Source organism: Berghia stephanieae, chromosome 11, assembly GCF_034508935.2.
Source record: "Berghia stephanieae isolate SIO BIC M18660-M18661 chromosome 11, UCSD_Bste_1.3, whole genome shotgun sequence".
Lineage (NCBI taxonomy): Eukaryota > Metazoa > Mollusca > Gastropoda > Nudibranchia > Aeolidiidae > Berghia > Berghia stephanieae.
Window position 1 is genome coordinate 22,524,149 of NC_088370.1, and position 21,900 is coordinate 22,546,048.

Here is a 21,900-nt window from a genome sequence, read left to right on the forward strand (position 1 = left end):
GTGTTTTATTACATCTGATGGAATTGTTATATAATTAAACCAAATGAAAAAAGACAATGACCTTTGTTGAACAGGTTATAAAAGGTCAAAGTCGAAGTTCCTATTGAATGAATGAAGATGACGTCACTCAGCTACTTGTATTTATTTTAGAGCGCCAATTGGGTGAATAGTGCTCACTAAATTCTCACAATCAGACTATACACACACATCGTCATGTTTCGCGTGCTGGCACGATTGACTGGCGAGCAGAAGTTGTGAGAGTTTTAGATAAACACCTACCATCAATCTATGAAATAAATACGCTATTTAATAACATTTTCTTTGCATCTCCTAAATCAATAGCAGGAACTCTAGCTCGGAGGTTTTAAAACCATTTCGTTTCTTAGCATCTCGTTTCATTGGATCAGAAATTTTGGAAATGCTGTTTATATTGTATTTCCCTTTATGCAAATGGCAGTTAGAGCCTAGTTTTGCTTCAATCTGTTTTTTACTAATACGTTTTACTATTTCTATTATTGTCAACAGACACAGGTTTAACTCGACAAGATCCCCGGTGGCTTGGGGCCTGGTGGATAGGGTTTCTTATGTTTGGCTCCATCAGCCTCGTGGTGGGGCTTCCCCTTCTCTTTTTCCCGAAGAAAATCATCAGAAAACCTGAGATTGAAATGGCGGAGATGAAGAGACGGATGCAAAACCACGGCCAGAACAAATTCCTTCTTGAAATAAAAGGTAAGCAAATGATACACCTAAAGATTTTTCCTCGAACCAAAAAAAAAAAGATGGTGCAGCGAAAGATTCCTCCTGAGATAAAAAGAAAAGCAGGTGATAATCAAAGACATTCCTCTTTGAACTAAAAGGAATAACAGGTGACACACCTAAAGATTCCTCCTTGAACTAAAAGGAATAACAGGTGACACACCTAAAGATTCCTCCTTGAACTAAAAAGAAAAACAGGTGATAATCACAGACATATCTCCTTGAACTAAAAGGAGTAGCAGATTATATACCTAAAAATTCCTCCTTGAACTAAAAGGAAAAACAGATAATTAGTTACTAACATAGATCTTCCTTTTCGGCTACGTGGTCTCATGGTGTGACACGACTTCGGTCCGGAGGGTCCAGAATTCGAATCCCGCTCTGATCGCGAATCGTTGAGTCATTAGAAAAAGCTCTTTATTCACAATCTCCCACCGTACTCGGGTAAAAATGAGTATCTAGCCGTTACCGGCGTTGTCTCTGTCGAAAAATATTTTTATTATCGCCTAATAGGCGTCATGTCTTGTTCTACATGGTAAGCGTTGATGTTGGCCAAGGACCTCTTGTAAAGTGCTTTGAGCTCAACTCCAAGATATCTTTAGAAAAGTATCTGGTGACCCATATTATGTATTTTATGTACAATCCATCGTCTACTTTGATGGGAAAGAGGTAACGCATAGCATCCATATCATCTGGCTTTTTCAATTTACATTACAGGATTATTGAACTTCATTGGGTTTTGAAGGTCATTCTCAATTCCAACATTACCAATATCAATACTCATTATCTTCAATTCTCTGCTCTAATTCTGACCATGATATAATAGTCCAGGTTTGTAATGTTGCAGTTGACAATAAATAGGCTTCGGTCGAGAACCTGCCTGACGGCAAAATCTCTTCACCAGTCGGGACTTTCCACCTGTCCAACATGTACCCGGTGTGTGAACGAACCCGAAACCGCAGAGCATCTAGTTGAATGGTGTTTTGTGACGAAGCTTCCAGCGGGTTTGCAACGGTAAAGAATTTGCGGATTGGGTCGATCGTCGTAACATAGTAGTGTGAGCACCATTAGAAGCTGCTGTCTTCGTACTTGTAGGTCTCTGGGTTGAGTCCCGCTCTGGGTGGCGCAAATTGAGTCTTTAGAAAAGGCTCTTTACTCACTGCGCTCAGGCGTCTAAAATGATTACCTGGTCGTGGTGAGCGTTGTCTCTGCCTAAAATGATTGTAATATCACTTAACAGACATGATATCTCGTCATACATGTTAAGTGTAGCTGTTGGTTACGGTCCCTTGTTAAGCGTTTTTGAGATCATTTAGTGGGTATTGCGCTGTATAAAAGTGCAAGTTTGTTTGTTTGTTTGGGCTTTTTTGTTGTTGTTGTTGTTTTTTGTTGTTGTTGGTTAAATACCCCATGTTAAGCAGTCTTGAAAACATTTAATGGATATTGCGCTAAATTAAAGCTCTAATTTTAATCAATATTATTATATATTGGTATAACCACATCAATGAATTGTCCTTCCGCTTTTTCAGGATTTTTCACAGCTTTATTGAAACTGCTAAAGAATCCACTTTACATTCTGTTGGTGCTGGGATCAGCCATCACTGCTCTTAGCGTGAGTGGGCTGATGCCCTTTCAGCCCAAGTACCTAGAAGAACACTTCAATATTCCAGCCTGGCGCGTCAACATTGTGCTAGGTAGGTTCTGGATACGTTTAATTTATGGAATGAAATTCTGACTGGGCAAATGTGGATTAGACCTGTATTCTACCCATATTAGTGCGGCTATGTGGTCTAGTGGTATGACACTCGCTTTTGGATCGGAAGGTCCTGGGTTCGAGCCTCGCGCTCGGCGCATAGTTGAGTCCTTGGAAAAGACTCTTAACTCACATTCTCTTACCGCACTCAGGTGTAAAATGAGTACCTGGTCGTACAAGCGGTGCCTTTGTCTGAAAAATTGTAATATCGCCTAAGAGGCGACATGTCCCGTCCTACATGTTATATGTTGATGTTGACCAGGGACCTCTTGTAAAGCGCTTTGAGCACATTTAGTGGATATTGCTCTATATAAAGCTCGATTTTAATTTTAATTTTTTTTTTAACTTATGTCCACCTTGCTTTTGATTACATTTCTTCTTCTTCTTCTTCTTCTTCTTCTTCTTCTTCTTCTTCTTCTTCTTCTTCTTCTTCTTCTTCTTCTTCTTCTTCTTCTTCAAGTACCAAGTCTGTGCCAGACATCGGTGATCATGGTTCGCCATTCATCTCTCTGATCAGATAACCTCAAAAGACTAATATTACTCTTCTCTTTCTTTGTCACCCAGTTGTTCAAACTATTCAAATATGTCTTTTTTTGGTCTACCTTTACTCTTTTTACATTCTATATTTCCTGTGAGAGCAGGCTGTTCAATACATTTATGTCGATTTAGGTGCCCTAAAATTGCATTTGTCTTTTTATTAATGTACGAATTAGTAAACTTTTTACTCACTCAATCCTAGAGATTTTTGCTACTTTTCAAAATTGGAAAAAAATGTATTAAAATGAGCATGTACATAGATCGTTTTATTCAACTGCCATCAAACATGTAAAATCTAAAAACATTTGCTTTGATACTACGCCAATAATTTGTCTCAGAAAAAGGTAATATATAGGCATGGGATAAAAGTAATCCGAGTAAACTACGGATATAGTCGAGGGTGTTAGGGTTGAATGGGTTAGTTTCAGCTTGCTCTAATACTTCTACATTAGTTTTCTTTATCAAATTCGGATCATCATCTTTCAACCACGGTCTGATCAACAACGATGTCAATGAAAATGGGTACGATAGTAAAAAAGTACAGCTTTTTAAAAAAAAAAAAAAAAAAAAAAGAAAATACGAAACACGAACGTTTCGTGCTCAAAACTCTTCTTCGGCCAACGAAAAAAAAAATTAAAACATAAATACATTACTATTTATTTATCTATTTTTATATGGTCTAACTAACATTATCGAGCACTCTCGTACCTACAAGTATCCACCAACACCATAGAGAATGAGATTAGCGGAAGAGTAGCGTCCCTTGATTGGACGTCACCCATAGTCTGTGACGTCACCGGCGGATAAGTTATTAGAGAGAGAACGTCATGTTGGTTGTGAGCATGCGAGGACGAGAGACACATGCGCACAACCAACATGACGTTCTCTCTCTAATAACTTTTCCGCGGTTACGTTACATGCTTTGGGTGACGTCCAATCAAGGGACGCTACTCTTCCGCTAATCACATTCCCTATAATATATTTCATTTTTGAAAATTATTTTAAACAAATATTATCTCATTTCATCCAGGCGCATTGACTGTGGGCGGCGCTTCGGTTGGAACCATACTTGGGGGCGTGCTCACATCCAGATTCCGTCTTTCACCTCTGACCTGTCTGAAGATCAAAATCATCGTCTTTTCCGTAGCTCTCGGTTTATTAGCTGTATCATTTTTCATCATTTGTGACCAGCCAGTCTTTCACTCAGGAAATAATGGGTCACTGGGGTAAGTTCATTAACATTTTCTGCGTCTTTGTGGTCTTCTGGAATGACGCTCGCTTTCTTATCAGAAAGTCCTGGGTTTGAGCCTCGCTCGGTGAATATTGAGTCCTTGGAAAAGGCTATTTACTCACATTCTCTCACCGTACTCAGGTTTAAAACAAATACCTGGTCGTAAACAGCGTTGTGTCTGTCGGAAAGAAATTGTAATATCGCTTTACAGGCCTCATGTCTCTATCTAAATGTTACATGTTGCTGTTGGTTAGGGACCCTTTGTAAAGCGCTTTGAGCACGTTTAGCGGTTATTGCTCAATATAAAAACTCACGTTTTTTAAACTCAACATTTACCGTCACAACCCGATCTTTTACCAGCCAAGTAAATGATATCGTTAGGTTAATGTACATTGAAATGAGAAGAATACGTAGTGTCTCATTACAAGGGACATCTCTGCCTTGTTAGTTAACCCTCTCCCTCCCAACTATAGGAAAATCGTCACATCTGTTACGATACAACCAACATTTAAAAAATTCAAATGTCTTTTGTGCATCATAAAATTTAAAGAAAATGACCTGTGTGTTGTATAGAATGTTTTGCTAAATAAATTATTTATCGGAAGAACTTACTGCTATTATGTCAGAGTGATAAAAAAATTATAATTTAGTGTTAGTTAGATATGAAGTTTTGGGGAAGATCCTGAAAATAGCTGGTAAGGAGAGAGTTAATTCTATAATCCTGTCAAAGCTAGATTATCATTCTCTCGTCTCTTCTGTATAAGGGCCATACTATCTTTGTGGAAAATACGACTTGAAGAGGATCCGAACCCACGACCCCTCCTCCCTATTTATTAAACTCGAAAAGAGGACATCCATGATAGAAATACTGAACTAACCACTCAGCCATCTAATCTGTTCTATCTCTTGCACAATCGGATTCAATAGTCTGATGTCACATCCGCCTAGCAACCAGTAGCTTGTTTCTAAATCGGTACTTTTATTCTTCATGCTGGCTAGAACTTTTTCACATCATGTCATGTGATCAGAAAGCGTAAAAGTTAAAACATGATCAGATTTACTTTATAATGTTTTTTCTCCTCTGGATACACTTTTATGCTCGTCGGAGAAGTATTTCATAAGGACGCCCGCCATTGTTCCGTTTAGAACCAGTTACTAAGTTGCTATGCGTCATTACGAGGGAAGTGACGTCACGACTGTTGAAGCCTATTCTTCGTTTTTCCTTCATTTCGACTTTAGAAATTCAAGTACCTGTTCCCAAAGTTGTCAATGTAGTGATACCTCATATTTTCCTGTGTGTGGAGACGATGGCCGGAACTACTTTTCCCCCTGCCATGCTGGATGTACGGACACCATCAATGGCGGAATGGTAAGATTTGTTTTCCTAATGATGTGAAAAAATCACTTTTCAGCAATACACAATGATATTTTACAGACATAGAAAATTGTTTCCAAGATTATAAATATTAATATAGGTGTATTGGAAATTAAAGTTGCTTGTGAGGATATAGGTAATGGGAGAGAGAGAGAGAGAGAGAGAGAGAGAGAGAGAGAGAGAGAGAGAGGGAGAGAGAGAGAGAGTTGAAATGACAATCCCAAAACACCATCAAACAAACCTCATTCCAAGGGTAAAATCAACTATTTAAACATTATGTGTCTGTCCACAACATCTTCAAATGACATTAAAATTTGAGAATAACGTATCAAATTTTGAGTAACTGGATCAGTTCGATCTGGTGGAAAGTATTCCAATTGGCTTATTTTTTTTTCAATTTTTGTTTTCAATAAAATATTTACTTTGTTTTATGACTTAGATACCTTCAGCCGGAGCTTGCACACAAACTACGTTCTATGAATTGTTTTAATCTAAATAGATTCAATTTTGTTTTATACATGTGACTCTTAAAAAAATGCATTTTAAAACCACGGTCAATAAATGCATGTACCTTAGATATTGTCTTACTTACAATGTTTCATGTAAAATATTATTTTGATTTAATTGAAAAAACATAGCTCATACGGTAGAGTCACGATCTCCTCGGCCAGGCGAAGTTGTCGTATCAGTAAGGTCGTGGTTTCGAGCCGCCATCGCAGCCGCGAAATTTTTATTCACTATTGTCTTCTGGGACTTTCCTACTCACTTCACTTCGTGTTGTTATCAACATAAGTGCCTGCTCCACTCACTTTTCTGAATGGGCATGATCTATATTACATTCCGATGTGCTCGAGGTCATTGGTCACATTGGAATATGTGCTCAAAATGACCCACATAGTGAAAAGTGTTCACAGTTTTTGAAATATCAAACATCACGATCGGTCAATTTGTTCAGCTTGACACATGTGGAAGTTTAAAACGTTCATGAACAAAGCAGCGTGTTTACGTTCTGAAGAAATATCCAATCGTTTGTAAGCAACAAATCATGTGATTAATGACTTGGTTGGGCGAAAACATGAATTAGATCGCACCCATTAGTTTATCAAACTATCTGCAATTTTCAGATCTTTTCCAACTGCAGCTGCCTGTCCAGTGCCAAGTATTCCCAGGCCAGGGGTGGATTGTGTGACAGCGATTGTACCACCAAGTTTTGGGTCTACACCTCTTTTAGTTTCATTTCCAGTATGTCGTTAACTGTTACAATCATGCCTTCTTTTGTAACAACTGTCAGGTAGGACAAAGTACCAATCTATCTATCTATCTATCTATCTATCTATCTATCTATCTATCTATCTATCTATCTATATCTATCTATCTATCTATCTATCTATCTATCTATCTATCTATCTATCTATCTATCTATATCTATCTATCTATCTATCTAACTATCTATATATCTATTTATCTATCTATAACATATTTCAAGTATACTTATGATCAACTTCTTATTGTTTCGAGCATTCGCTCTCATCACTTCCTGATATTGTAGAAGTTGATCATAATTATACTTGAAATAATTTATAAATAGCCCCTTTTTCCAAAAAGTTGAGCACTATTATTTCATGGCTTTTGTTTTTTTTTCTATTTTTCTATCTATCTATCTATCTATCTATCTATCTATCTATCTATCTATCTATCTATCTATCTATCTATCTATCTATCTATCTATCTATCTATCTATCTATCTATCTATCTATCTATCTATCTATCTATCTATCTATCTATCTATCTATCTATCTATCTATCTATCTATCTATCTATCTATCTATCTGTCTATTTATCTATCAAACTTTCTATCTATTTATTAGTTTCTTTGATCTTCCCCTACCAGGAGTGTTCCAGAGGATCAGAAACCGATGGCATTGGGAATTTCAGCCTTTATCTCAACTCTCCTAGGTGAGTACATTGCCGTGTTATGCTATGTGCGGCTATGAGGTCTTGTGATACAACACTGGCTTTCGAATCGGAAGGTCCGGGGTTCAATCATCGCTTGGCGCATAGTTGAGTTCTTGGAAAACATATTTTTACTTAGATATTTTACAAATATACGCCCCAACCACCAGTCACGATGATGAAGAAGTGGAAAATTTCTATGAACAAATAGATAAAGCCATGCATCAGTTTAAGTCTTCAGACATAAAACTCATCATGGGCGATTTTAATGCCAAGGTGGGCCGAGAAAGAATAGAAGATATTGTGGGCCCACGTGGTCTGGGAGACAAAAATGAGAGAGGTGACCGTCTTATTCAATGGTGCCGTCAACATGATCTGACAATCACAAATACTTGGTCAACAAACCACAATAGAAGGAAGTGGACATGGAAAAGTCCTGGAGATGGAGTGAGAAATCAAATAGATTACATACTCATCAGCAAACGTTTCCGAAACTCAGTTTTGTATGCCAAATCTATGCCGGGGGCTGACTGTAACAGCGATCATATCCCTGTGCTATGCCCCATACGAGTTAAATTGAAAATCTGCAAAAGAGCAAAGGCTAAACCTAAATACCAACTAGACATTCTCCGGGAAGAACAGAAGATACAAGAAAAATTTGAACTATCAGTAAGAAACAAGTTTGAAGTGCTTGGAGAACTAACAGATATAGAAGAGAACTATGAGCAGTTTAAAGACTGTGTTGCTGCATCATTAGAAGAAAATGTTCCAACCACACTTAAGTTGCAGAAGAAGAAATGGATTACTCCAGAGATATTAGAACTAATGAATGAGAGAAGAAAGGCCAATAATCAGGAAAAAAAAATACAAGACTCTGAACAAGCAGATAAAAAGAAAATGTAACGAAGCTAAAGAAGACTGGATAAATGAACAATGTCACTATATAATGTCCTGCAAAGAGAAAAATGGCAAATTCTTCCATCAGAAAATCAAAGAAGTGACAAACAAAACTAAATCAGGTGCTAAAAGTGTATGTATCAAAGACAAGCGTGGAAACACCATCATGGACAAAGACTGCATTCTAAACAGATGGTCAGAATATATTGAAGAACTTTTTCTTGATAATCGAGGAGAAATGCCTATGATAAAAGAACTGGAAGGGCCTTTTATAATTAAAGATGAAGTTAGGAACGTCATGAAAAGCATGAAAAATGGAAAAGCTGCAGGACCTGATGCCATAACAATTGAAGCCTTGACTGGCCTGGTGAATGGGGAATTGAATTCATCACAAAACTTCTAAATCAAGCGTATGACACAGGAAAAATGCCAACTGATATGAAACGATCCATTTTTATATCATTACCAAAAAAGCCAGGGGCAGTTGATTGTGAACAACACAGAACTATCAGCCTAGTGAGCCACCTCACAAAAATTCTTTTGAAGATAATTTTACTAAGAATAAGAAATAAACTACGACCTGAAATTGGGCAGATGCAATTTGGTTTTGTTGAGGACAAGGATACCAGAAATGGAATATTCACATTATCGATGCTGATGGAAAGATGTATTGAAGTAAATAAAGATCTGTATAAGTGTTTCATCGACTATTCAAAAGCCTTTGATAAAGTACAACACGAAAAACTGTTCAAAATTCTATCATCCTTGGACATTGATGGTAAAGATTTAAGAATATTACGGAATTTGTACTGGGAACAAGAAGCAGCAGTGTGTGTTGACAACGAGCTAAGCAGTTTTACACCTATTAGAAGAGGAGTTAGGCAGAGGTGTGTTTTGTCTCCAGATTTATTCAACCTCTATAGCGAAATGATATTAAGAGATATCGAACATAAGAAGGGGGTGTGTATTGGAGGAAAGAATGTAACAAATCTGAGGTATGCAGATGATACGGTTCTACTGGCAGAATCTGAACATGAACTACAAGAATTATTGGATGTTGTAGTCAGGAGTAGTGAAAAATATGGGACTGGAACTGAATATATCTAAAACAGAATGTATGACGGTATCTAAAAATAATAACCCGCCAGCCTGTGTAATAACAAGCAGAGGACAAACAATACAACAAGTTGAATGTTTCAAATATTTAGGCTTCAATGTAACATCCAATGGAAAATCAGATTGTGAAATAAAGAAAAGAATAGGTATGGCGAAGAATGCATTCGACCAGCTGCATACAATTATGAAAAACAGGAATATTAGCATGAAAACAAAAATCAAGGTCCTTGATTGCTATGTACTGTCTGTGCTGCTATATGGTTGTGAGAGCTGGACCATAAACAAGACCATGGTTAAAAGACTGGAGGCGACGGAAATGTGGTTTTACAGAAGAATGATGAGGGTGTCATGGGTGGAAAGGAAAAGAAATGAGGAAATTTTAGAAATGGCAAACAGAAAAAGATCACTGATAACAAAAATCATCAAACGCCAAATGGAATTTTTAGGACACATTATCCGCCACCCTGGTTTGGAAGTACTCGCCTTGACTGGAAAGATGAATGGAAAAAGTATAAGAGGAAGACAAAGAATAACTTATTTGAAAGGGATAAGAACTTGGACAGATGAAGCTGAGAAAGGTGGCGCGCTTTAATAGAATTGGCAAGAGATAGATCAGCTTGGCGGAAGATGACCTCCGACGTCTGCTTCAGATATGGAACTACATGATGATGATGATCTCAACTCTCCTAGGTGAGTACATTGCCGTGTTATGTTATGTGCGGCTATGTGGTCTTGTGATACAACACTGGCTTTCGAATCGGAAGGTCCGGGGTTCAATCATCGCTTGGCGCATAGTTGAGTTCTTGGAAAACATATTTTTACTCACATTCTCTCACCGTCCTCATGTGTAAAATGAGTACCTGGCTGTTAGCAGCTTTGTCTCTGAAAGGAAAAAATGTGATATCGCCCAACATGCGTCATGTCTCGTTCTACACGTTACGAATTGCTGTTGACCAGGGACCCCATTTCAAGCGATTCGAGTACGTTTACAGGATATTTCGCTGTAGAAAAAGCTTAAGTTTCTTTTTTTTTTATTTTACTTTGAAAAAAATAAAACATAACTGTATATTTTGGCCCGAAAACTCGTTATTTTTAAATATGCACGTGTTTGTTTTTTTTTTAGCGTTAAGCAGAGCTGTTATTATGTTGAGCTGACCAAAATACTGGAAATTGAATACACATTTTAAATTATCATAATATTATAAGTAGGGGAAAATGAATAGTTTTGTGGACATTTGAAATATCGTAACTAACTGTGACCAACTGTCCCCGTCCATTGGATACTTATTTTACACTTGACATTCACTTTCTGGTCCTTCACTTAAGCGTGGGCTTTTATATAGCGCAATATCCACTAAACATGCTTTACAACGAGTCCCTGACCAACAACAACACGTAACATGTAGAACAGGACATGACGCTAGTTAGGCGATATTGGAATTTGTTTTCCGACAGAGACAACGCTGCTAACGGCCTGGTACTCATTTTACACCTGAGTCCGGTGAGAGAATGTGAGAAAAGAACCTTTTCCAAGGAATCAACTATGCGCCGAGCGAGGCTCGAACCCAGGACCTTCCATTATTTATTCATTTATTTATTTATTTATTTATTCATTTATTTATTTATTTATTTATTTATTTATTTATTTATTTATCTATTTATTCATTTCGTATTGACGGAATTTCCTTTTCCCGACAGGCTGGTTTCCTGGTCCAATTTTGTTCGGTATGATCGTGGACTCCACGTGTCTCATCACACAGTCATCCCCATGTGGAGATGGAGCCAGCAAGGATGGAGCCTGCCTACTCTATGATCTAGCCGCCTTTAGGTGAGATTTTTGACAAATGTGACCCTTCGCCTCAAAACGGTATTAAGTCCGGATGGTTAAGATGTTGAAAATTGAATTTATAGCCAGAAATATCAGACTTGTGTTGTGTTTGTATGTTTTATTGAGAAAATTGATACTATATTTTAGGGTGCTAATGCCAACAATTTATATTTATTGACCAGTTTAACATTTAATTCGGCTTTTATGCATATGGTTCGTCCCGACATAATACCGTTTTGCGATGATGGGTCACACATGATCTTTTATAAAGGGCAATATCCACTAAACATGTTTAAAGCGCTTTACAAGTAGTCCCTGGCCAACAACAACATTTAACATTTAGGAAGGGGCATGACGCCTGTTAGTCGATATTGCATTTTTTTTCGGACAGAGGCGGCGCTGTTATTTGCTAGGTACTCATTTTACACCTGAGTACGGTGAGAAAATGTGAGTAAACAGCCATCTCCAAGAACTCAACGATGCGCCGAGCGAGGCTCGAACCCAGGATCTTCCGATCCGAAAGCGGGTATCATACCACTAGACCACATAGCCGCACGACATCGAGATAGATCATGTTGACGATACATCGTCATTCTCGCACCTTACAGGGGGTGACATGCAATAATATCTGACTCGATAAAGATCTGAACAAGTGTGTATGAAAGGTACCAGATAGAGCAAGGAAGAAAAATACAAGAATAAAAACATCTTTAAAAAATCAGTCAACCACAACTAGGGATCGAACCTCAGACTTTCTGATTACTGGTCAGCCGTGCTACCATTACACGTGTAATGCTTTGCCTGGCACCATTAATACACATTTGTTCAGATCTTTATCGAGTCAGATATTATTGCATTTGGACTCATTGCAAAGGTACAAACGATTTTAAAATGTTCAGTATCCTACAATGGTATAGATAGTATGAAGTTGACGTCACTCAGGTCCTTGTTATTGTTGTTTTTTTTTTGTTTTTTTTTTTTTTGTTTTTTCGCCATCCATGTTTATGAGTAATTCTCACTAAACTGTACTAACCAGACTATAAAAGTTCACGGTAACACAAAGTTTGGTGTGTTGGCCCGTTATACTTCCGGATGACAATGTTGTGAGCTTCTTAGCCAAGCGCGTACTATCTATATTGAAGTTTTATACTTGTCATGTCGTGATGAGTGCCAACAAAACTGTAAGGCCAACCAGGTGTGCCCGGTGGGCATGCATACAGGGTGCTATGGTCTATAGATTGTATGCAGATGATGTCACTCAGGCCTTTGTTATTGTTTTTGCCATCCGCGTTTGTGAGTTGTTCTCACTAAACTGTATTAACCAGACTATAAAAATTCATGGTTACACAGAGTTTGTGTGTTCGTCCGTTATACTTCCGGATGGCAATGTTGTGAACTCCTTGACCAAGCGCATTCTATCTATAACATAGCTATCTCTTGTGCATGCCAAACAACCGAATGGGTTAGCCCCACAATCACATTCACCCTATGTTCTCCATCCAAATCCGTGGCCATCCAATTAATGAGCGTGTATCATAATCTTTTGATGAAGTTACAAACGACGCCAAGCATATTTTATCATCTCAGTAAAAAAAGGAAATAACCTACAATGTTTGAAATCTATAGGGCCGAATTGTTGAGCTAATCAGCATGAATTCCAGATAGCTATAGTAAGCCTATAGCCATTGTCAATACATGTCCACCAGCCGTATAAGTTGGCCTTCATAGTATTTGTGAAGTTATCATGTTATGGGACAGTTGCTCCATAGTCATAATGTTGTATTGTGCAAAATCCTGACACACTTGATAAAATATCAAAATAATACTGACAGGTAATCAGAATCTAGAATGCCGCCGGCTATTTCAGCTAATCTGCATGTAATCAAAACATGGGTCAGCCCTACATGTTATGAGTTTTGATCAGAATTTTGCTTTGATACGTTTACGGTGGAATTGGACTGCGGTACCAGAATCGGAAAGAAAAGTCGTGACGTCACACTAATTTTCCGGTTCCACGATTCATGGAATTGTATATGGAACCAGTCCTTCGGAGGACTAACAATGAATAGGTTACATATTGAATCATATTTACCTTACTTACCGGAGTCCCGTCTCCCTACAGAGGTTGAATGTCATGGAACGCCATTCTTCACGCTCAAGGGCCATAACCCAGCAGTCGATTATCTTTTTTCCAGTTGTTGCCTCCACATTTCCTATCCAGGACTTCCTTGAATCATAAGGTGGCATAACTATTAGTAACAATATGTAAAAGCAAATTCTAAGGATTACGAGACGTAAAAAGATGGCAGATCTTTACTGACACTCAGCCTATATTTAGAATATGAACTAAGATGCCATCACTCTGAAACCAGAAGAATGGTTTTACACTTCCAATCAGATTGGAATCAGTTTTTTGACATTATAATTTTGTTCTCTATTAACTCACTCCGCTGTGGTGTTTCATCAATACATGTGACCAACCAGCACCGTACAAAAACAATACATTTTTGTTTCATTCATCATCTTGTGCCGTGCTCCGTAGCGTTGGCGAATTTCGTTCTCCGCTCCTCTCTTTTTCCCCCGTTGCTCTGACGAATGCCTGTCCGTTTAAATTGAGCCTTTATATAGCACACTATTCACTAAACGTGCTCAAAGCGCTTTACAAGGGTTCTCTGGCCAACAGCAACATTTAACATGTAGGACGGAATATGACGCCTGTCATATTCTTATTACAATTTTTCCGGGACATTTTGTCGCTGTTAACTGAGAGAGAATGTGAGTAAAGAACTTTCTCCAAAGACTCAACTATGCGCCGAGCGAGGCTCGCATCCAGGACCTTCCGATCGACTAGACCACATATGCGCACATAGTGTCTTTCCGTTTCTAGCCAGTCTATCAGGGAATCAAATTTATTTATTTATCTTTATTTTTTTTATCTAGGTTGAAATTGCGAATTATTAGAGAAGACGGCCGTTTTTGCTGACAGAGGAAATGTATTACAAATAGTATAGATAGTTCGAAGTTGGCGCCACTCAGGTCTTTGTAATTGTTTTTTTGCCATCCGCATTTATGAGTAATTCTCACTAAACTGTATTAACCAGACTATAAGCGTTCATGGTTACGCACAGTTTTGTGTGTTCGTACGTTATACTTCCGGATGGCAATGTTGTGAGCTTCTTAGCCAAGCGCATACTATCTATAAGACTTCTCTTTTTGTTCCTCAAATGTTGATAACTTTGAAGCAATCGCTTAAGTGACGGGAGTTCGTTGATTGCATTTTTAGTTTCTTTTGTCGAATTTCATCTAATAGGACAGCGTGGCTCAGCGGTTTGGTCTTCGCTTCGTACCCAAAATGTGCCGAGTTCAACTACTCGAAGCGTTGCCGTGTGGTCTTGAGCAATTCACCAGACCTGCCGATATGAACATTATGTTAAGGGTTCGTTGTTTTCACGGGGAAAATGATAGAAGTCACTAATTCAGCCTTTGTATGACCAATTTCCCCTCAGAAAGATTGAATAACGTAATAGGTAAAATCTACGGCCTTAAACGTTATGATTGATTGTTAAAGTGGTTCTATATCATAATATGTTTTTTTCTATGGGTCTTAGCAACCTGTATACAAATTGTCATGCTTTCAACCCGAATTTGCACGGTTTTAGCCTAATTCCCCCTACTATTCGTTGTTTTCATGGGGTAAATAATATAAGTCACTAATTCAAACTTTGCATGACCAACTTCCCCTCAGAAAGATTGTATAACGTTTCTACGTTCTTACGCTATGTGATTTAGTGTAAAAAGAGATAAACAAAAATGAATATAACAGCTTCAAAAAGGAACAAAATACCAAACACGGAACGTTTCGGGGTTAAAACATTTCTTCAGCCAACAACAAAAACAATAAAGACATAAATACATTACTAAATTCCAGACAGACGACAGATATATTTTTAGGTCCTCTCTGTAGAAAAATCTTGGAAAGTTGTTGGCTGAAAAAGGGTTTTGATCCCGAAACGTTCCGTGTTTGGTATTTTGTTCTTTTTTGAAGCTATTACATTCATTTTTGTTTATTACTTTTAACAGCCTACAGCTTCTAGCAGCTTAGTATCGCTGTCATTTAGTGTCATCACTTCACTTTCAATACGATTTATTGAATATAAGTAGCTTATTTTGGTCTGAAGATGTCTGAAGGAGCCAAAATTCCTAGATTTACGAATTTTTCATTGGGTTTGGCTGGTCTGTCTTAGATAGTAAATGGAAAGGAGTACATAATATAAAGTTTCTTGTGCGTCCCGGTACCCATATATATATATATATATATATATATATATATATATATATATATATATATATTGAATCGTGTTGGATACAAATATGGTACAAATTGTGCTCGACATGTAGCAATGGAGCGAATTATTATGTTAATATTTACCACAATGTTGGAGTCAGTCTACATCGATGTTTCAGGCCGTTTCAGCCATCGTCAGGACTGTGTGTTACATGAGTTTGGTTTGTTGTGTGTTTTTGATTGTTGAAGTGGTTCCGTAGGTTTGTAGTTGATTAGTAAGTGCTTCCGGCGATGTGGACAACTATTGTACAGCTCATTTTTTTTCGTGTTGAGTGTGGCTTCATGGGGGTGTTTGATAATAGAATATTTCTCTTCCAGGCATAAGCTACATTGTTTTGATGATGGTGTGTATCCTCTTGCTTTGGATAAAATTTTCCATGAAATGTGGTCTAGTTTGTTGTCTTTTAATTTCCAAATATGTTCGCTGAGATTTGTGGATGTTTTTTTGTTAATGTTTCTAAATGTTGAGGTGTGGAGGTTGGATCTTGTTTTGAAATTATTTTCCGTTAGTCCTACATATTTTTCTTGCTTGTTTGTTTTAGTTTCAGTGACTGTGGCTTGGTAAATTAAACTTGATTCTAAACATTGTTTGTTCAGCGGGCACTGTTCCTTATTTCTGCAGTTGCATTTTCTGGTGGTTTATTGTCGGTGGTTTATTAATATTTTTTTGTTGTGGCTTGAAAGTAATTGTTCTATGTTGCGCATACACGAGTAGTTTGGTATTCTTGTTGATAATTATATGTAGCTTGTGGTTTTTTTGGAAAGTGTGTATCAATTAACTTCAGGAACTGCTGTCCAATATTTGTGTGGACGTTTTTGTCGAAAGGTGAGTTGAACCAAGTAATATGTCGTTTTCTTGTTTTGCGTTCTTCACTTGTGTGTTGAGGTTTATATGAGAAGGTCTGTGTACTCAAATGGTGTATTGTATCCGCTTTTTGTGAGTGCTTCTTTGTAGGGAGTGACTGCGACGTTGAATATCTCTCTGTTTTCCGAAAATTTGCTCACCCTCAGTGCGATGCTCTTTGGTATGTTTTCAATGACGGAACGGGGATTCCAACCACTCAGAAAACCAAATAGCATCACTAGTTACATTAATAAAAACAGCAACCACCTCTGTTCCGTCATTGAAACTCCAACATTGTGGTTAATATTAAAATTATATATATATATTATAAGTAAATAGTAAATAGATAAATAAATAAATAAATAAATAAAGAGTCACTCGGTTTCCCAACATTTAGGACAGAAACAAGTGGGCACGAGTGTTTGGGTTAACCAAACAGTCACTGTTAGTTATCAAATGAATTTATTACGCCAAGTGTTACACAACTGAGATTAACCTGCAACAGATAATAATAATAGTAATAATAATAATAATGATGATGATGATAATAATAATAATAAATAATAATAATAATAATAAATAATAATAAATAATAATAAATAATAATTAATAATAATAAAATGATAATATAATAATAATAATAATAATAATAATAATAAATAATAATAATAATATAATAATAATATATAATAATAATAATAATAATAATAATAATATAATAATAATAATAATAATAATAATAATAATATAATAATAATTATATAATAATAATAATAATAATAATAATAATAATAATAATAATAATAATAATAATAAAATAATAATAATATAATAATAATAATAAATAATAATAATATAATATAAAATAATAATAAATAAATAATAATAATAATAATAATAATAACAATAATGATAATATAATGATTTCTAATTCCAGAATAAAGTACCACGGTGCTGTGATTTCTCTACGAGTTGTCGCCATAGGCTTCTACGCCTGTGCTTTACTCTACGTCCATCTTTCGTCCAAGAACCCATTTACATCCCACGATGATGAGAAGAACGATGATAATAAAGCCTGTGATAATACAAAAGATGATAAAAGGAAGCATAGCCTACCAATGTCAGTGACGACAACAACGGAGAAACCACCCAAGACTGACGACAAAATCACAACATAAATTATATGGCCTATGTCGTTTTTCTGATACCAATCTTGAGATGAACCAAAGAAAGAAGGAAAAAACTAGAGTATTTTTATAGAGCAATAACCCTCTCCTCACCAACTACAAGAAAATCGTCACATTCGTTACGATACAACCAACATTTTTCTTATTCAAATTTCTCTTGTACATCATACAATTTAAAGAAAATGAACAATGTGTTGTTGGGCATGTTTTGGTAAAGAAATTATTTATCGCAAGAACTTACTGCTATTGTGTTTGAATGATAAAATATATATTTTCGTGTGAAGTTTTGGTGAAAATCCTGAAAATGGCTGGTAAGGAGAGAGATAACCAGTAAACATACTCAAAGTGCTTACAAAGGGTCCCTTGCTTCGAGCAATGAATGAAATACTACAGACGAATGAGATTACCATATTATCTGTTCTCGTATATTAATTTGAAGCTTATCTCCATTCAATTTTGCATTGTTTTTTTATTTTTTTCGAGTTTCGAGCAGCAACATTTACATTCATAAAGTGGTAACAAACAGTAATATGAGGCTATGTGGTCTTGTGGTTGGACACTCATCTTTGGATCGGAAGGTCCTAGGGTTCGAGTCCCGCTCTGAGCGGCGCATAGTTGAGTCATTGAAAAAGGCTTTGTATTCACATTCTCTCAACGTACTCAGGTGTAAAATGAGTACCTGGCTAATAACAGCGTTGTCTCTGTCCGAAAAAATGCTATATCACCTAACAGGCGTCATGTCCCTTCCTAAATGACCGTACCAGATTTGTCTCGGCCAGGAGAAAAAAATGTAATATTACTTAAGGTCGTTATGTCTCGTCCTACATGTTTAAGTGTTGCTGTTGGTCAGGGACCGTTTGTAAACCGCTTTGAGGACGTTTAGTGGATATTACGCTGTATAAAAAAGCTCAAGTTTCAAGAGGTGACTCAGGCTTCCTTGTGTGAAATCTAACCCGTGTCACGATCACTGCTCTCTTGTTGGAAAATGGTAGTCTATGTCTCCAGGTGAGGCTGGTATGACACTCGTTTTCGGATCGGAAGGTCCAGGGTTCGAGCTTCGCTCGGCGCATAGATGAGTCCTTGGAAAGGGCTCACATTCCTTCACTGTACTCAGGTGTAAAATGAGTACCTGGTCGTTAACAGCGTTGTCTCCTTCGGAAAAATGTCATATTGCCTATCAGGCGTCATGTCTCGTTCTACATGTTACGACATGTTGCTCTTGGTCAGGGACCCTTTGTAAAGCGCTTTGAGCACTGTTAGTGGATATTGCGCTACATAAAAGTTCTTTTTTTTCAGAGATGGTTCAAATCAATTTCCTTACTTCCATAAACGGTTTATGGATTTTGGGATTATTTGTTTACTTATTATACTATACAATCAAATTAAAGTGTTCATAATGATGGTTTACAAGTTGCTTGGGAGAGATAAGGATGTTTGAATAAATGAATAAAATGGGAGGGCAGAGAGAGAGAGAGAGAGAGAGAGAGAGAGATAGGAGAGAGAGGGGGGGGGAGAGAGGGAGAGAGAGAGAGAGAGAGAGAGAGAGAGAGAGGGGGGGGGGAGGCTGAGAAATGATATAAATAAAGGGCAATAACTCGAGGTCAAGCCTCTCATATGATATAACATGAATCTTTCAATAATATTGTCTTATCTTTTCAAACAATATTGTTATTTAATATAATTTATATCATAATATCAAATAATATTGGTTTTGATATGCATTTCAAATTTATGGTTTTCTAAAGAGTAAATAACATGGTCATATATTTCCTTTTCGTCTTCATCACCGTCATCATCCTCATCATCATCTTCATCATCATCATCATCATCATCATCATCATCATCATCATCGTCATCGTCATCATCATCCAATTCCAAGATTGAATTATATCTATAATTTATTGACGTAATGCCATGATCCAAATAAGGTACATTGTTATCATATCCATTTATTTATTTATTTATCTTTGTCTACAAGAGGTGGCAAGAGAAGATTATATAAAATTAATGAATTTACCAAGGCGGCATCGGAGGGTTAACAACTCGCTGTCTCTTGTTACTTTAAAAAAAACTGTATTCATTTTTATCAAAACGGTATTTTGTCAGATTGGATCGGCCTTCTAACTCTGAATTTAGAATTAATGATTTTTAAAAAATAACACGAAATTCTAGGTGTTGTTTTTTTCAATTTAGAAATTGTATTCATTCTTAGAAAGTATTGGACTGGAACCCTCAGGACAGAAGATCAAGGGGACGGTCACGAGGAACATGGAGAAGGATTAAAGAAGCTGATATACAGAGAAGTGGTAAGACCTGGAATAAGATTTTTTTAAAGTTACAACGTTCAAACCATGCATAACAATCTGGGTTATCAGATCTGCAAATAGGTTGTACTTGTTGGTTCAGGACCTTGGTAACATGAAAATATAAGAAGAAATAAGTATGACAAAAAAAAAAAAAGATTGAATGAAGGAGTAAATGGATGGCGGTGGAATATGAATGAATAAACGATTTATATAATTATTATTGAATACTAAAGTAAATTATACTCGACAAACTTGTGTAAATATTGTATTTTAAGCAGCTGATTATTCAATAAAAAAGAGTTGGTTATTCTTTTAATCTTTGTCAAATTTTTGTTTTTACTTAGAAAATGGAAACATGTTTGTTTGCAGCTCATGCCCATGGCGACCTCAATTGTGTAATAATCAGGGGCAGCGTGGCTCAGTCTTTGCTTCCTACCCGAAATGTACCGAGTTCAATCACCCGCCGCTGCGTTGTGTGGCTTTGAGCAAGTCATCTCGCCCTAGCTCTCTTTGCGGCGCTGCTCTGCGGCTGACGCCTGGGTTATTCCAGTCTTCCCTTGGAATAGACCCTAAAGACAAATTTCCCCTTGGGGATGAATAAAGGGAATTTTTTTTTTGATTTTATTTATTGTAAAAAAAAATCAACTGGTTCCTATCCCATTGGAAGCGTAAAACAACTTTTCTCGAGGACTGAATATATGCCTTGTGTAATTCATCTTTATGGTTTTCACGGTGAATGCATCTTATTTTCTAGTCTAAATATGTGCTGGTCGTCAATACGCTTCAACAGTCGTAACCTCACTTCCTTCGTAATGACGCAAGGTAACTTAGTAACTGTCTCTAAACTATCGGAACAATGGCAGACGCCCTTATGAAATATTTCTCCCACGAGCATAAACGCGTATCCAGAGGAGAGAAAAAACATTATAAATCTGGTCATGTTTTGACTTTTACAAATTCTGATCACAAAACATATGAAAAGTTCTAGCCACCATAAAGAATAAAAAGTACCGATTTTAATTGTGTAGAACCATGATGGCCGCCGTTGCTGGACGACGTGACATCAGACTATTGAGTCCAATTAAGATAATAATTATCCCCGCTCTCGTAATCCTTAGAATCTGCCAATACATCCTGCTACTAAAATAGTTATGCCATTTTATGATTCATTGTGTAACCTATTCATTTTTAGCCCCCTGAAGGACTGGTGGCATACACACTTCCAAGGAGTTTGGAACGCGAATGTGCGTCCGGTCATCAGACCTTCAAAATACGTTCACGTCGATTTTAATCTATTGAACCAAAATAAAAGTAGATGTTTATATAAGTCAATAATAATAATAATAATAATAATAATAATAATAATAATAATAATAATAATAATAATAATAATAATGATAATGAGGATGATGACGATGATGATGATGATGATGATGATGATGATATAATGATAATGATAATATAATAATAAAATAAAATAATATATTAATTATATATTATTATTATTATATATTATTATTATTATTATTATTATTATTATATTATTATTATTATTATTATTATTATTATTATTATTATATTATTATTATTATTATTATTATTATATTATTATATTATATATTATTATTATTATTATTATTATTATATTAATATTATTATTATTATTTTTATTATTATTATCATTATTATTATTATTAATATTATTGTTATTATTATTATTAGATCTATTATTACTGTTTTTTTAAAAGAACAAAAAACAAAACAAAACAAAA

General features: G+C 36.3%; 1 protein-coding gene across 13 annotated transcripts in view; it reads left to right on the plus strand.

Moving 5' to 3' along the window:
- Positions 1-20,444, plus strand: part of LOC144956906 (solute carrier organic anion transporter family member 2A1-like) — a 77,238-nt gene extending 56,794 nt beyond the window's left edge. For all 13 annotated transcript variants that reach the window (XM_078887732.1, XM_078887729.1, XM_078887731.1 and 10 more), the window contains exons 9-16: positions 526-729; positions 2,286-2,450; positions 4,077-4,272; positions 5,517-5,646; positions 6,777-6,943; positions 7,544-7,608; positions 11,317-11,446; positions 17,573-20,444. In XM_078887732.1, coding sequence (XP_078743858.1) covers positions 526-729; positions 2,286-2,450; positions 4,077-4,272; positions 5,517-5,646; positions 6,777-6,943; positions 7,544-7,608; positions 11,317-11,446; positions 17,573-17,813 — 1,298 coding nt within the window. In that variant the 3' untranslated portion in view covers positions 17,814-20,444. The remainder of the gene's footprint in view (positions 1-525; positions 730-2,285; positions 2,451-4,076; positions 4,273-5,516; positions 5,647-6,776; positions 6,944-7,543; positions 7,609-11,316; positions 11,447-17,572) is intronic.
- The last annotated feature ends 1,456 nt before the right edge of the window (positions 20,445-21,900 follow it).